Source organism: Amborella trichopoda, chromosome 11 (assembly GCF_054954075.1).
Source record: "Amborella trichopoda isolate Santa Cruz 75 chromosome 11, AtrichopodaSantaCruz75HAP2 v2.0, whole genome shotgun sequence".
Taxonomy (NCBI): domain Eukaryota; kingdom Viridiplantae; phylum Streptophyta; class Magnoliopsida; order Amborellales; family Amborellaceae; genus Amborella; species Amborella trichopoda.
In genome coordinates this window covers 22,980,374-22,997,731 of record NC_142346.1, presented here as the reverse complement: position 1 = coordinate 22,997,731, position 17,358 = coordinate 22,980,374, and the positions used below count along the sequence as shown (strand labels likewise).

Genomic DNA, 17,358 nt, shown 5'->3' with positions numbered 1-17,358 from the left:
TAATGCGAGTTTAATAGAGGAATGGACGTCTAAAATTTGGTGTTAAAATAGTTTAAAGAAAAATAATTAAAAATAAAATAGTGTAGAGACATGACATTGTGATTGGGGCAATCTTAGCCCTTTCTTTTGTGACAAAATCCATATAAAAACTTGTACCTTATGGGGTATACGCCATTTCCAGATATCCTTTATAAGATAGTGGTTCCATCTAACCCTGCCATGGAATAATAAAGTATATGCAGATTTCACTGAAAAATTGTCACTTGTTTCCAAATCCCAAACTACCGTATCTTTTGCATAATGTGAAAGATAAAACCCATCCAATGTCTTGAGCATATCAATATATTGGTTCACCGCAATGTTAAGAATATGGTGGTTAGGTGCCTCTTTCTCGCCTTCCGGATCTAGATGATCTGGTGGCACGTACCTTAGGTTTCTGGTGAACCTGAGGTTTGAAATCGCTCTCTCCGAATCTTGCTTGAGAGCAAGGGCAGATATACAAACCGATTGGAGGGGAATTTTAGGTGGGTTCGGGACTTACTCTGGCTGGCTCGTATGAGCGCCCTCTTAGATCACGAAAAAAGCCCCCCAGCTGCTTTAACTGGTTCGGAATCGCCTCCCTCAACCTGCAATCCTCTTATTTTATGCACAAAACTTTTAGGGTTAATTTGTAAGACAAATGGGTCAAGGAGACCCACCCTTGTCTTAGGGAAACGTACGTTCATGTGAGAGCATGATGAAACGTAAAGTTTTAGATAAAGATAGAAAAAAGAAAAAAAACTCGATGAAGAGGTGAAGCTAGCATGACATCCTGACAATTATCGACTCGGAGTGGTAGCAAGATGGGCATAGTCCTCAGGACCAGCACGGCGGCAACACTACTCAAAACCGAGACCGATATGACAGTGCTAAGCTAGATCTACCCTCAGTCAAGTTAGAAGAGAAAAAGATGAAGAGAAGAGAGAGAGACGACAGAGGGAGGAAGAATCCATATGGTAATAGGCATCGTCGTTGGTAGCACGAGGAGGCCACAGGTCCCTAGCCAGCAGCGATGGCTCCTAATGAGGTGCATGGCGATAACTTCTCATAGGTCTTGCGACGATTACTTCTCGTAGGGCTCACAATGATGGGCGCAGAGAAGCGCAGAAGAAGCAAGCGCGCGGCGACGAGTATTGTCATGACCCTTTGCCGACGGCGATAGGTATTGTCGTTTGCAGCGGTCACGCGACAGGGTGAAGCCCATGCAGGTGGCAATACGCTTCGTTACCCGCATCCTTCACTGAGGCGCTTAGGATACATCTGCAGACGACGATGAGCAGTGTCATCTGTAGGCCTCGCGAAAGAGATATAACAGAGAGAGAGAGAGAGAGAGAGAGAGAGAGAGAGAAAGATATATGCGCATGGAATTGCCATCGCCATGCGCGACCTGTGAGGCTACCAGAGAGGCATGCACAGCACTGCCACTACCGTGTATGGCCTCTGAGGAGAGCTCAGACGGGGAAGAAGAAGAAGAAAGAGAAGAAGAGAGAAAAGAAGAGAGAGAGAGAAGAAAAGAAAAGAAGAGAGAAGGTTTATCTCGAACCTAAGGGTACCGATCGAAAGTTTCTCTCACCTCACTCTCTCTCAAGCGTAACACAACAGTGGGAAGAAAGAGAAACTATATTCAATAAAAACTCTCTCTTTTGCAAGGAGATGGATCCTGTGTGTGTGTGTCCTTTTCTGCGTACAATGCTTGTACGTATATACAGAATTTGCCCCAAACATGGGTGGATGATCAAAAGTAACCCTAATTGCTGGAAATTAAGATTAAATTGAATTAAAAGAAATTATAAAATAGGGTACAAAATGACAAATTTGCCCCTTCCTAACAATTTGTGGAATTCCATTACAATCCCTGTGCTGCCCTAGAACTTACGTGATCTTGTATGGATGATCCGGGGTCATTCTGATGCCCGGTTGATTGTAAGATGATTGTTTTCTTGTAGGGATCGACATGGCAATTTATTTGATACCAACTTCAAGTCATGGATCGTGTCTTTAGCGCACGTTCCTGTGACTTGAAATTTAAGTGAATCTTGAAATTTCGGATCGATAGTTTACTCGTTCCTTGATGTTTTTTGGTGATTTCTTTGCTGAACTACACTAAGCATGCCATTATGATCGTGGGGCAACAAACGCAGCTCGATTTCGTGCCCAAACGAAGATTTCGTAACTTTGGAATTTTGGTCGAAATCTGGAATTTCGGCGACGGAATTTTCAGTTGCTTCATCGGCTTCGTGTGCAGAATCCAACCGTTCATCATATATGGGGTTTGGGCCAGTGATAGCACGAGACCTTACGCCTGCAATGGAATTAGTCTCGCGTCGATCGGGCTCGTGAGCGGAGAGATCCGGCCGCTTGAGCGAGACATGACGCTGCTGAATTTCCTGCACTTTCTTCGCGGATCCGCACCTTCTCTCTATCTTTTCTTTACGCTCAGTTGTCATCACGGTGCATGCCACACACTCGTCTTGACTAGACGAGCATGCTCACCAAATTTGAGCGCGATCTAATTTGGGACAGGTGAGATATGAGCGTCGAAAGTCATGATCGTGACTGTCCCTTTCATGGCGTGGAGTTGTAGGGTGGTCGCACGGGAATAGCGTGTTGCCCCTCCTGTTTCACTCTTTTGCCTATAACTTCTTTCTGGAGTGTCTGTTCGATCTAAAATTTTGACCCTTAGGGGTTTTCAACTGTGTCGGTTCCAATGGTGGTTGTCCCACAACAAATTGAGACATCGAAAATGTAGCTCTAGTTATGGGGCTATTATGAGGCTGTCAAAATTTCCAGTATTTGTTGGGCCTTTATTGAACGGGGGCCCCATGTTGATGAAAAATACCTTCCAACATATAGTTATAAAGACAATTAATATTCCATGCCACAAATAACTATTCTTTAATACCCATCTCATTAACCTTAGCCATAGGAGATGAACATATGAGAAAAACATCCGGATATAATCATTTAAAAGATATATTTGAAGTCTATTTTGAATGCCAAAATAATACTAAATCTCCCTTTCCCCATCATGAATAAGAAAGAACAAAATGGCGCATAGAAGAGATTGCCCTCCAGATATAAGATTGTTTCCCCTTTGTCCATGAGCAATAATAAGATTACAAGGGTCCAAATCATATTTTGCTTGAAGTATATCCTTCCACAAACACTTCTCATTTTTGCATTTCTCTCCAATAGAGCTTGATTTACATATTTTAATTTTCTAATTCCCAATCCCCCTTCAATTTTTGGACGACATACTATGTCCCAACTTACTAGATGATATTTCATCACATCTTTATTACAGCCCCATAAGAAATTCCTCATTAATTTCTCCACTTGTTTAATAACATCACATGACATACTTGATAAGGACATTTGATAGATAGGTAGATTAGATAGGGATGACTTTATCAAAGTAACTCTAGCCCCACGAGATAATTGTTTTTATTCCAAATGTCTAACTTCTGATTTGCCCTTTTGATAATTGGATCCCATAAAACCTTTGGTAGCTTGCGATCAAATAAAAGAATTCCCAAATATGTAATTGGAAAGCATTCCATTTTACACTTCAAAATCTCAGCAAGATAATTCACCACTATATTTTGGCATCCCACATCAATTATTGATGTTTCTCCAAAATTTACTTTGAGGCCCAAAGTAAATTTGCAACATCTAAGGAACCTTCTAATAGTCATTATCTGATCAACATCTGCTCCACAAAATAATAGGGTGTCATCTGCCTATTGTAAATAAGAAATAGTAGGTGCACCGCCTCGGTCTGTGCTGCATAAACTTAAACTGCACAACCCTGATCTGTGTTGTATAACCTTTAAACTGCACAAGCTATGGTTCAAACTATATGACCTTAAACTATAGAGGAGGTCTAGTCACACAAGCTTAAACTATAATGTCTTGGTTGTATGACTTTAAACTACATGACCATAGTCCAAGCTCTATGACTTTAAACCATAATGCACATCCTGGCCGCATGATGTTAAAATGCTTTGCCCAGGTCTAGGAGGCATGACCTTAAATATGCCCCCATACATGCGTACATGCCCTTTACGTGCACCTTCGTGCACATCTTCGCTAGCCGTTGCGACTCGCTAAGGCTGGTGCCTCCAAGCTCTCTGTTTAGAGAGTCGAAGTCTGAGCATTGTCAAGCTGCACTTGCAGGAGAAATAGAAAAGGAGGGAGGAGAAGAAGAGTTAAAACGTTGGGGGCAGCTTTTTACGTCGTCCCCGGAATTGGACGCTTGTAGGGGGTATTTAAGGTCTTGGCCCGGCTTTGACCATTGTGGGGTATTTTTAGCATCATCACCCATATTGAAGGACTCCGAGCTATTAATGACTCAGGGACGTCCATCTGATTGGATGAAAGGACAAGGCAAGCTGCGCTTGGGATGAAGTCCTGCAAGGTCGGCAATGGGAGGAGAGGCCTTAGAAATTCTTCATTGGCTGGTGGCTGAGGAGGACGATTCCTTCGGTGGGCTGACCTAACTGCTCACCATCTCCTTTTGGATCCCTGAGGAGGTGTTTGGACTGTCTTATTGAGCTGATGAGTAGCCCTGGCTTGATGGACTGCCTCACGCTTCAAGGATTTGAGCCTTCTTCGCCCATGGTGGACTTCCCAGGGTTGAGAGGTCAAGGGCTCTGAAGGGTTCAGTGTATGCTCATGAGGGGCTTGTAGTGTGCCTTCCTCTTAAATGGGAGCGATGGCCTGGAAGCGTTCTGGGAGAACAGCACAAACGATATGGCCATGCTAGACTTTCTTCGTGACTATATCTTCAAACCCAAAGCAGTCTTTGAGTTCGTGGCCCCATACTTGGTGATATGGGAACCAAAGTTTTCCGTGCCCTAAGCAAGATGCCTCTGCTGCCTGGCGGGCTTAGGAGTGACGAGACCTTGCTAGAGCATTGCTTCGAAAAGGGCCTGCAGAGGGTCTTGCTCAATGTTTTCTTGGGCTTGAGTCAGGAGGTCCTCTGGCACCGGTGGGATAGGGACTTGAGGGTGTCGTTCTGGGTTACCCTGAACTTCCTAGCATTGTTAGATCTTCTTTGTTAAGAGCTCGTCGAAGCCGGTGCATTCGTTGATGTCATGGCCTCGTATCTGATGGTACGCACACCAGAGGTTCTCGATTCCTGAAGGCAAGAACTTAAGTTGCCTTGTCGGCTTGGGTGTGATGAGTCCTTCTTCAAGCATTATGGAGAAAAATGCACAAAGGATAACGGGTGTGTCGTCACCTTCTTGGATTGTCACTATATGAGAAGCCTCAGTTTCCTTGAACGTCTTCTTTAACTCTTGGAGCTTTATCCGAACCTTGTTAATAAGGGCTTCGATAGTGTTGTTGAACTTATAGCAATCATGAGTAGGGTGGCCTACTATCTTGTGATAGGCGTTATACCTCTCTTTTGTCTCCTGACCAGCCGGCTCGTCAACAGCTGGATCATATTCTATTCTAACAGCAGTCGAAGCAGTGCAGGAGTCCACTCCTTGTCGAAGGGGTAAACTTTGTTTTGGTGCTGGATCCAGAAGTCATTTCGCTTAGAATTTTTAGGAGGGGGGACCTCATTGTAGGATTGCTGCTTGCCCCGGGCCTGAGGTCTGTGCCTTTGAGAGGTCCAAGGTTTAAGGAGTTGCGCTCTTAGTGTCAGTCAAAGTGACGGTCGCGCTGATCACTGCCTTTTGGTTGCCCCAATTGTTGGAGCGAGAATTTGAGTCGGAGGGTTGTTGTCGAGAGCTGTCGTGGTGTTTGAACAATCCCTCAATACGAACTGCCTTAGAGATGAGCTTTGACATGGAGGGATTGGATGCCTTGACATGCAGGGTGATCTCGGGAAGCATATTCCGTATGCAGGTCTAGACCGCTTCTTTCTCAGTCATGGGAATGGCATGAAAGGTTGCCAACTCTCTCCATCGAGTGATGAACTTGTCAACCAGCTCACTAGGGTCTTGCAACAGTGTGAGGAGCTTGATGGTTTCCATGTTCCTTTGGACTTTGTAGAAGCATTGGTAAAATAATTGGTCTATTTCTTGCCACATGTGCACCGAGTTTGGAGGCAGCCGAGCATACCACTGAAAGGCTGGCCCTTCAAGAGTCTCGATAAACTGATGGAGGAGAAGTCGCCCGTCAGTTGACGTCTCCCTACAAGCTGCTTGGAAGTGTGCGGTATGCTGGTGAGGGGACGTAGTACCGTTGAACAGGGGGAGTTTCCCTTTTTGGTAGTTTGGGGGAAACGACACCTAGTCAATGTACAAGGGGTATGACATCTGGTAGAGTGGTGCCTCTTGCATGCCTGAGACCTTGTTCTTGAGGCTATGGGCCACCATAGCGTCTATGTCAGTTTGAGAGACCCCGAGGGAGGCAGAACTGTCTTGGGAGGCCGATGGGGGAGTTTGCCTGGGAACCGTGTCCTCACCGGTCGGGGAATAGGTCAAAGAAGGGGACTTGGAGGCTTTTAGGCGTTCCATCTTTTCAAGAATGGATTGCATCATTACCTCAAACATGTTCATCTACTCTCCTTGAGCGTCATCCAGATCTTCTATCACCATAACACTAACCGCTCCTATGGAGGGTCAGAGCTTGGTGGCACAGTGACTGATGTGGTTGGCAAGTCAATCTACTGGGGTTCAACCTGCCCCGACTGAACTCGAGCTTTGTATGCCGATCTTGTGTCGGTTATCGACGGTCTTGGGACCGTGGCTTCTTGGCAATGATGACCGAGCAATACTCTTGGACCTACTCAGGTTCAGGAGTTTGAAGAGGTAAGAAGGGATTATGAGGTAGGAGGTCACCAAGGGTGGTGACCTCAACTGCCTTGGAGGCTTCTTTGGTAAGGATCTGCAGGCCCTTCTTCTGCTTAATCCTAAGGCGGTTGTGGACTTCATTTCAGAACCAAGCTTGAGACTTGGACCACCCCACTTTCTTTGAGCAAGCGAGGGCCATGTCCATGAGTTGGAGCAGGGAGTGGGGTCTAAGGACAGAAGGCAACCTGGGTTTCTGCCTTGGAGGTTGGAGGTTTTTGTATGACATTTGACCACTGCCACGAATCCCTTTGTGAGGCCTGGGTGCGCAGCTCACTTGAGGCTGGCTCAAGATGGTACTCTTAGGGAAGACCTTTGAGTACCAAGGCACGAGGTGCTTACTTGGTGTCGGGAGAGATATAGAGGAAGTAGCTGGTTCATGACTCCGCCTGAGTATAGACCGAGGAGGAATCTGCAGAGTCGGTGCGTGTGCACCATTAGGGTTATCCGTCTGGGTGACTTGGGAGTCAGCCCAGGCTAGGTCGACGGGTCCGACCTGAGGAGGCCGAGACCTGCGAGCTTGTGTCTGTGAGGGACCGGGCAGGAGCCCATCTCTCATAGGATGAAGTAGTGTGTGCTGAGAGGGAGGATGGAGTGATCGACCCTCATGTGCTCGAGGTGGCATAGACCTAGCGCTTCCTCGAGCTGTGGAAAGCAAATGCCAGGTTCTTCCCGAGAAGGCCTAGCCTGGGATGCAAGCTCAAGGCGACGTGAAGGTTGCCCCGAGGTGCAGCTCGAGTGGATGGACCACGAGCCGGTAGGTATGTGCGAGAGGTAGAGGTCGTAGGGTTCCACCTCGGTGTATCGAGCCTCTAAGTGTAGGGATTCGAAGTGGTGAAGGAGTATGGGGGGTTGCCTTGCGGCGAACCTCAGGAGCGACGATAACTTGCTTGCCTTTCGCAAAAGTGGTGGGAGCAACCTTCTGGCGTGCCTCAGCAATATGACATGCAAGAGACTTGCCAGCAGCAGGGTGCATGCTGTGTGCGGTAGATGTGCTACCGATGCAAGGGGCCTTAGTGGAGGGTCCACCAAGGCGAGGAAGAGGGAAGTTAAGGACCTTTAGGTCCCCTCCCGCATCAATCAAGGAAAGAACCTGGGAGCCGGACTGTGAGTCGCGACTCAGCAAGAGAGTAGGGAAGGAAGCTTGAGCAGTTCGCATCCCTGAAATAGTCACAAGTGCAGGGATAAGGAAGTCCCTGACTCATATGAATGCGTTGAACAACCCAGATGCCATAGAAACTAATGCAGAAAGTAAAAGAGGATACTGGTCAAACAAGAGCGAACCGACTAAGGGGTAGTAAGTCCCAGTGGAGTCTCCAAGTTGGTTAGGTGCTTCAATCTCACCCCCTAGATCTAGATGATTTGGTGGCAGGTATCTCAGGTTTTTGGTGAACCCGAGATTTGAGATAACTCTCTCGAAACCTTGCTCTAGAGCAAGGGTAGGTATACCAACTGATGAGAGAGGAATTTAAGGTGGGTTCGGGACTTATTCGGTCTGGCTCGTGTGAGTGCCCTCTTAGATCATGGAAAAAGCCCCCCAGCTACTTTAGCTGATTCGGAATCGTCTCCCTTGACCTGCAATCCTCTTGTTTTCTACACAACACTTCCACGGTTAATTTGTAAGACAAGTGGGTCGAAGGGACCCACCCTTGTCTTAGGGCATTGTACGTTCATGTGAGAGAATAATGAAATGGAAAGTTCAAATAAGGATAGAAAAGAGAAGGGAACTTGATGAGGGGCAAGACTTAGCATGACAGCAGAAAAGTGACTGACTCTAAGTGGTAGCAAGACGGGCCTGGTTCTCAAGACCAGCACGGTGGCAATACTACTCGAAACCGAGGCTGATATGACAGTGCCAGGCTAAGTCTACCCTCAGTCAAATGAGAAGAGAAAAGAATGAAGAGACGAAAATAGAGCGAGACGACGGAGGGTGAAGAACCCAGTCGGCAATGGGCATCGCCGTTGGTATCATGAGAAACACTACTTTCATTGCAAGCGACGATGGCTTTTGGTGAGGCTCAAGACGATAGCTCCCCACGAGACACACGACGCTAGATGAAGAATACGAGAGAAGCCCGCAGACGGAAATAAGCGTCACCATTGGCAACGCGAGGAGGTAACACGTCCCTTACGGACGGCGATAACTCCTGACGAGGAGCATGGCGATGACCACAGAGACGCATGGAAGGAGCCTACGCGTGGCGACAAGTATTTCCGTGACCCTTTGCGGACGGCAATGGACATTGCCGCCTACAATAGCCACGCGACAAGGTGAAAACCCTGCGAATGGCAATAGGCTTTGCTACTCGCATTCCTCGCTAAGACATTGACGATACGTCTACGGACGGTGATGAGCAGCGCTATCTACAAGCCTCGACGGGAGATAAAGAATGAAATAGAGGGAGAAGAAAGCTCACGCATGGCGCTACCATCGCCATACGTGACCTGTGAGACTACATGAGAGGCATGCATGGCACTGCCACTGCCGTGTATGGCCTATGAGAGGAGCTCAGGCAGAGAAGAAGAAGAAGAAAGAGAGGAAGAGAAAGAAGAAAAGAAAAAGAAGAGAGAGAAGATTTACCTTGAGCCTCAAGGTATTGGTCAAAATGTTTCTCACCTTACTCTCTCTCTCCAAAAGTGACACCACAATGAGAAGAAAGCGAAACTTTATTAAGTGAAAACTCTCTCTTTGTGTATTCTGTGTGTCTATTGCCTCTTGCGTACAATAATGGTACATGATATACATAGAATTTGCCCCAAACATGGGTGGATGATCAAAAGTAACCCTAATTACTGAAAATTAAATTAAATTGAATTAAAAGAAATTAGAAAATAGGGTGCCCCTTCCTAACAATTTGTGGAATTTCAGAACAGTCCATGTGTTGCTCTAGAACGTGCATCATTTTCCATAGATGATCCAGGGTCGTTTTGATGCCTGGTTGATCGAAAGATGATTGTTTTCTTGTAAGGCTCGATATGACAATCGTTTTGATACCAACTTCGAGCCATGTATCGTGTTTTTAGTGTATGATCATGTGACTTGAAATTTGAATGGATCTTGAAACTTCAAATTGATAGTGTGCTCGTTCCTTGATGTTTTTCGGTGATTTCTTCGCTGGATCATACTGAGCATGCCATTACGATCGCGGAGCAATAAACACAGCTCGATTTTATGCCCGAATGAAGATTTTGCAACTTTAGAATTTTGGCCGAAATCTAGAATTCTAGGGATGAAATTTACAATCGCTTCGTCCGCTTCTTGTGCAGAATCCGACTGTCCATCTTGTACGGGGTTTGGGTCAAAGATAGCCCGAGACCTTACACACGTGACGGAATTGGTCTCAAATTGATCGGGCCGAGAGCGGCGTGATTCAGCTGCTCGAGCGATACACGACGCTGTTGAATTTCTTGCACTTTTTTTACAGATCAGCAACTTCTTTCTTCCTGCTCGGGCGTCGTCGCGGGGCGTGCCACATGTCGAAACGCTCGTCTAGACAAGACGAACATGCTCATCTAATTTGAGCGCAATCTGACTTGGAATGGGTGAGATATGAGTATCAAAGTCATTGTTCAGGACTGTCCTTTTAATGGTGTGGAGTTGCAGGGTGGCCGCACGGGAATAGCATGCGGCTGCTCCTTTTTCGCCTATAACTCTTTCCTGGAGTGTCCGTTTAAGCTGAAATTTGACTCTTAGGTGTTTTCAACCGTTTCGGAGCCAATGACAGTGGTCTCATAGAAAATTGAGACACCGAAAACGTAGCTCTAGTTATAGGGTCCATTTCAGGGTGCTAGAGGCCGATTTTGAAGGAACTGTTTCTCAGTCTGCACTACCTTAGACATGTTGGAATGCGATGAAACTTGATAGAAGAATTTTGAGAGTCCTCATGAAGACCTTGACTAATTTTTCGGCTGTTATAAGACTGTCAAAATTTCCACTGTTTGCTAGGCTTTTTATTGAGCAGGGCCCCATGATGATCAAAAATATCTTCCAACAATAGGCCCTATATTATTAATTCAAAATATAGAAAACCCATTACTAAGAGCCACATTATTTACCATTAACCTAAAGGCCTCACCAACAACAGTGAATAAGAAAGGGGATAGATGATCCCCTTGCCTAATTCCTCTTGTGGCTTTAAAGAAGCCTTTGGGACTACCATTCACTAGAATTGAAAAGTGATCCGATGAAAGAAACCTAGAAATCCATTTCCTCCAATTCAAACCAAAACCCATTTTGTGCAATATTTCATCAACAATATCCTATTCTACTCTATCATAAGCCTTTGCCACATCTAGTTTGACCATTACCCCCGGCATGCTACTTTATACTCTAGCATGAATACATTCTTGTACAATCAATACACCATCCATTATCATTCTCCCTTTAATAAATGCATATTGATTGGCATATATAACAAAAAGAAGAACACTTTTTAATCTTTCTGCCAAGACCTTAGAAATAATCTTGTATAAGCTAATTAACAGACTAATTGGCCGACTACTATAAATACCGACAAATGTGGATTTCTTTGGAATCAAAGCAATAAATATGGAATTAATTCCTTTATTCAGTTTACCACTCTGTATAAATTCATTAACTATTGATAAAAGCTCATCCTTTAGTAATGACCATAATTTATGAAAAAATAATAAAGGAAATCCATCAATTCCTAGCGCTTTATCACTTGGAAGTGCAAATACTTCATTCATCCACACCCATCTTTCTCTAATCATTTAACTAGGTTTTCACTTGTTTCCATCACCATTTCTCTTGTTCTACGCATTCTCTATCTCTCTCCCCTCAAACTAACTCTCTCTCTCCCCCCCATCCCTCTCTCTCTCCCGAATTTCTCGCTTTAGTTTCTCTCAAATTTCTATCTCTAGTTTCTCTCCACACTCCTGCTGATTTTCTCGCTCTATAATTTTTCGCTCTCTTCACTGCTTCTCTCTTTTAGTGGTGGTGGTTAAGAACGGTGGCCTTGGGGTCGATGGGCTGGGATTAGGGTCGCCTCTTTATTTTGTCTCTTCTTCCTTGCTTTCTATCACCCCTTTGCATTTCCTTTTGGAGTTTAGTGTATTTCTCTCTCCTCGTTTAAACATATATTTGTCTCTATTGTGGGTCTCTATGTTTCTCTCTCATATGTTTAACATATGTTTGTTTCTATTGTGGGTCCCTATTTTTATCTCTTTTCTTGTGGGGTTTCACACTCTTTTCTTCTTTAGAAGCTTGGGTTTCTCTCTCCTATCTATCTTGCTCTATTTAGTGGGGTTGGGCTTTTTCTCTCTCTTATGGGGTTTTAGTTGTTGGAGTTTGTTCTCTCTCTACTGTTGTTTTCAATGAATCTCTCTCAATCTCTCTATACTCCCCTTCATTTTGAGCTTTGTATCACTCTCTCTCCTCTATCTCACTCGTTGGGGGTTTTCTCTCTCTATATTATTTCTCTCTCTTATACACTCTCAAGATAAGCTCTACTACTCTACTCTCATCACTCTGGATTTTCTCTCTTTGAATTTTACAGTTCTACGTCTCTCCTCGCTCTTCTCTTGGTTTTCATCATCTCTCACACCTATTTTTGGAGTTTCTCTTTCCTTTTTTTCTCTTTCCTCACTCTCTATCTGGTATATTCTTTTGTTTTTCTCACTAACTTTCTCTCTCTAAGAAGGGGGTTAATCATTGAACGAGCATAGGGGGTGGAGACCGTGGGGTTGAGAAAGATAGAGAGGATTTGGGGGGAGAGAGCGCTTGAGATAGAAGTTTTGGGGAAAGAAGGCAAGAGAGAGTAGTAACACTGAGAGAGGTTGGGTGTAGATGTCTTTCATGTGTTTGTTTAAGGCAAAAAATGTCACAATGAGCAAAACTTTTGGGTTAATACGACTTAGGGGTTAGAAGATAGGATTTTAGAAAAGTTAATGCGGTTTAGATAAACTTCATATTTGAGAGTCTAATGGAAAACAATATGAAATTAAGGTGTATAGAGATATTTTCCCTCATTTTTATATGCGAAGACGATGAGAAGCACTTCGTATACTATGTTCCCTTGGGAGTTGGGAGCATACTATATATTTATATCCTTGACATGATACTTTAGAGTTTTTTTATTTATTTAAAAGCTTAGGATGCATTTAATTATTACTGGATGATTATTTTCAAAGAAAAAAAATATCTAGAGTTCTTGAACATCTAAATCATTCCCTCCAAAAATTTGATGGCACGTAGAGAGTGAAAGTTTTCTTTTTTATTAATTTTTTTTCTTTGTTTTTGAGGTTGGTTGCTAGGTTCTAGAGATCGCATCCCCAAAAATTTAAATCTAAAAGACATTTCGAATGTAAAATTTGCCCAAGAGAGTAGGTAAATAACATACTCCATCAGAGTAGGAAATTTTCTAGCAAAAATTATGGACCTCATTTGTTTCTCTTCCATAATCTCTATATAATATTAAAAATAAAGAAAAATTTATCAAAATACCTATGAGATATTTTATCTATATAGGTTAATTTAATTTCAAAATATTGATCAAGAGATGCATGTGAGTTGGAATAGTTGCAAATGTACAAACTCATAAATAATAAATCTCTCATAGTAGTTTGATAAATTTTCCTTGAAACTATAGTTAACCCAAAAAAACATTATGTTAGAGTCTAAAAGATAGTAATACTATCCACTTTTGACACAAGACCATTATCAGCCATGTTATCATCCCTAGCCATCAAGTATGACATATGGCAGCTAAGTGTAGGGGATTAACTTCAAGGAAAGATTTATTGAATTTTGAGCCTGGTCAATAGCATACATCTAGCTATTTGATTTTACATCTAAAGGATAGGTGTGGTTGTGACCTTATATCAGAGCTAGACAATCTTATTATATAGTTTCTCAGTTTAGTTGGACAACTTTGAAGTTAACCATAGTAAAACTTACAATACACGAGCGAGCACAGGTCACCCTTTCCCAACCCTATATATATATATATATATATATATATATATATATATATATAATGCTCTATAGTGCGAGCGCCCTAACATAACCCATTTATATATTTATAAAGTTTATAGAGTTAACAACGCCTAAAAATATAGGGTCTTGTAGTTTATATCCGTAACAGTCAACTATTCATAAAAAGCATATCCATGGGGTTTGTTTAGCTTCAAATTTTGGAACACTCAGGCAACTAATTTTTGGAAAATAGAAAGAAATATAAAAATAGATTTCATTAAGAGGGAGAAGATTTGGTGAATGCCAAGTATCCATTTTATATCCAGGCCTTTAATCACTAAAAATAAAAATTTTTCATTTTTTTTATTGTTCATCTAGTGATGATGAAGACAACCATAAAAATTTGGATGAAAAATCCCCTAAGGCCTCAATTTATCACTTTTACCTTCAAGTAATAACAATATATACTTGCTGAATTTTTTTGTCTTCGAAGAAAATCTCTTTACTTGTACCCCTAGATAGGTTTTCTTAAGAGTTTTTAGCACATGAGCTATTGCTTTAGAATTAGCAAACGAGTGCATGTAGGTTTTATGAAATGTCTTTCTGCGTGCATGTGCACGCACGCACACATGCGTGCGTGCACACATGCACACACGCATACATGCGTGTTTGCACACATGCATGCACCAGAACAAAAAGGGGAAGGGGATATACACCACTGGAAAAAAGCATTACAAGTAAATGTTGTTGCCAATGCTTACTGAGTGTGTGGGGGCGTTATAAACTTGATAACCTGCACTGTACAACTGGAAAGTCAAATATATATATATATATATATATATATATATATATATATATATATATATATATATATATATATATATATATATATATATATATATATATATATATATATATATATATATATATATATATATATATATGTATGTATGTATGTATGTATGTATGTATGTATACATACAAAATTATTTCTTCACTATTATTAACACACAATATATTATTACTACTGCTAGTAGAGGTTCGAAACAATGATCTAAAAAAACTAGCCATCAAACCTACAATCCATCCTTCTTAATAGTGTATCTTGACTAGTCAATAGGAACATTGCCCTACCTTGCCTCTGGTGGGTCTTACATGATTATAGGCCACTGCGACTTTGTCAATTTGGACTTGCTTTATTGTGCTTGATTGCAATTCAAATAACTAATTAATTCAAAACCTTGATACCATTAACACACAAACGTATTATAAATCAAACCAGCAAAGATAAACCAACGTCTTATAAATCAAACCAAGAAAGATAGACCACCAATAGTAACAACACACATGATCAATTCATACAAATCTTATGAAAATACATCAAAGGACACTTACATAGTGATAGATGAATTGAAAGAGAGAAAGTAAGAGAACTTGACACGCCACCCTATTAACATACAAACGTATTATAAATCAAACTAACAACGATAAACCAATATATTATAAATCAATCCAACAAAAATAAACCATCAATAGTAACAACACATAGGATCAATTCATACAAATATTATGAAAATACTTCGAAGGACACTTACATAGTGGGAGACAAACTAAAAGAGAGAAAGTAGGAGAACTTGACATGCCACCAGATGGACTGATCACACACTAAGTAAAAAATTGACAAAGAGATTCAGAAGAAATACTAGAAACTTGAAGACACTCTTTGAAAAACACTCTGAAGCTAGGACAAACTCTCAAACAACCGATGCCCTCTTGACTTAAGGAAAGCCCTTATATAGACTAGGCTAGCAGACTTCAAGATGTCTTAAGTCCGGTCCATTATTGGGCTAGTGGACTTCAGCGTGTCTTAAGTCTAGTCAATTATTGAAGAATCTTTAATAGTGAAATAAAGGTAGTGGTGATTGAGTCACTGTAGCCTTTTTTCTGTAGCCATTATCTTTTGTCGAGATACATGTCCTGAATAGTGGGGAGTCAATCCGTCCCTTTTTCTCTATTAAAGTAGATTCATGTTGGCTAGCTTTTAGCTGGATAATGGGGATAGGACCCGATAGCAGTCATTTTTGTTTTGATTCATCATATCCTCTTCTCCCTTTGCTTTTTCTGATGTGGACATATTGTCCACGTTCATATCTTTAAAGACCATAGGGAGTTGTCTTTTCAACTCTATCTTAAATAAACTAGGATTTTCATGTTGTGGTATTTTAACATAATCTATTTATAAGGAAGACGATGAAGCTCCTTTAGCTATCGCTCTACTTGGGCTTTGGATTAAGGCCAAGTTTTTCTACTTCCTGCTGTACCTGCAAAAAATCTCGAGTTAACAAGTCAGGCAATGCATTTTTATCTCCACTAATATGCTTAATTTCAAAATTAAACAAGAATAGGATAGCTTGCCATCTGGCAAAAATTGTTTGGATGTTAGGTTTTTAACATCCTTTTCAATGATCTCTTCAGCTGCTTTAGAATCTGTCCTTATGAGGAAAGATTGGTTTATTAAATCACTTTCAAATTTAGTTACACAATGTACTAAGGCCAAAACCTCCTTTCTTACTATGGAGTATTTTTGTTGGGCTGGTTTTCAAACAACAGAAGTATATCTTACCAATTGTTCATCTTTTTTCCCTAGAAGCTCTTGCTGAAAAATTCCTCCTAAGCCTATCTCAGAAGCATATATTTCTACAATTTTAAAGGCCTCAAGTGTGATATTGTCAGGCATGGTAATTCTTTAGTTTTTAACTTTATTTTCCTCACTACCTTAGTGTGTTCACTAGTCCATTCTGGGGGGGTTTTTTCTTAACCTCTGACCATTTTAATATATTGGTACAAAACTCCTTTCCTAGCTTGCTAATCTTCAATCCAGTCTATAAGCTCAAGGAAAAGATTCTCTCATTTGGACAGGACATTTATGCCTAACTCATTTATATTAAGAATTGATTTATAAAAGTTGCATTTACAGTTTTCACTGTCATCCTCTCCTTCTGATTGAGAGGAATCACTTTCTGAGCTTGAGATTACCAAATTTTCATCTTTGATTGTCCTAATCATTGGATCATCATTATCAGATTCAGATGACCCGTCTTCAAAACATTCGTTTTCTAATAAATTTTTTCATAAATAATGTCTTCATCTATTTCTAAAGAATTAATTTTCTTTTTTACGCGACACTTATTATTATAGTGACCTAATTTTTATCAATTATAACATATTGGAATTTTCTTTTTATTTTCTTCTTTAAGAAATTTATATTTTTTATTTTTCTTGAAGGGTCTACTTGTTTTACTTTTAAAATATTTCTTGAAGTATTTACCTTTGTTTTTCCTTTATTTTTTTCTTTATAAGGGTAACTATAAGGGTAATTGGTTGTATCATAACCGAATTGTTCACAAAAATCCCTTAGTCCTTTTCTTCCCATTACCCTATATTTTTAAAGCTGCCTTTTAAGCTTGAGGTTTATGCATAGAGCAAAACCTTCTGCACAAATTTCTGCAAATAGTTTTCCCAAAATATACTGATCATAGGGTATTATTCCGTCATGCTTATTTTTAAATCTAACTCTAA

The 17,358-nt window shown here is 41.4% G+C and overlaps 1 protein-coding gene across 42 annotated transcripts in view; it reads right to left on the bottom strand.

Moving 5' to 3' along the window:
• Nucleotides 1–15,661, bottom strand: part of LOC110008319 (uncharacterized) — a 75,102-nt gene extending 59,441 nt beyond the window's left edge. For 4 of the 42 annotated variants that reach the window (XR_016044931.1, XM_088852477.1, XM_020675000.2 and 1 more), the window contains exon 1: nt 15,375–15,615. Coding sequence is in view for 7 of the 42 variants with exons in the window: in XM_088852477.1 (XP_088708603.1) it covers nt 15,375–15,420 (46 nt within the window). In the remaining 35 variants the exon portion in view is untranslated. Of the gene's footprint in view, nt 1–156; nt 1,300–9,491; nt 10,844–15,174 lie in introns of those variants that run through there. The other 38 variants (XR_016044958.1, XR_016044953.1, XR_016044955.1 and 35 more) reach the window with 26 other exon arrangements.
• Nucleotides 15,662–17,358: the final 1,697 nt, after the last annotated feature.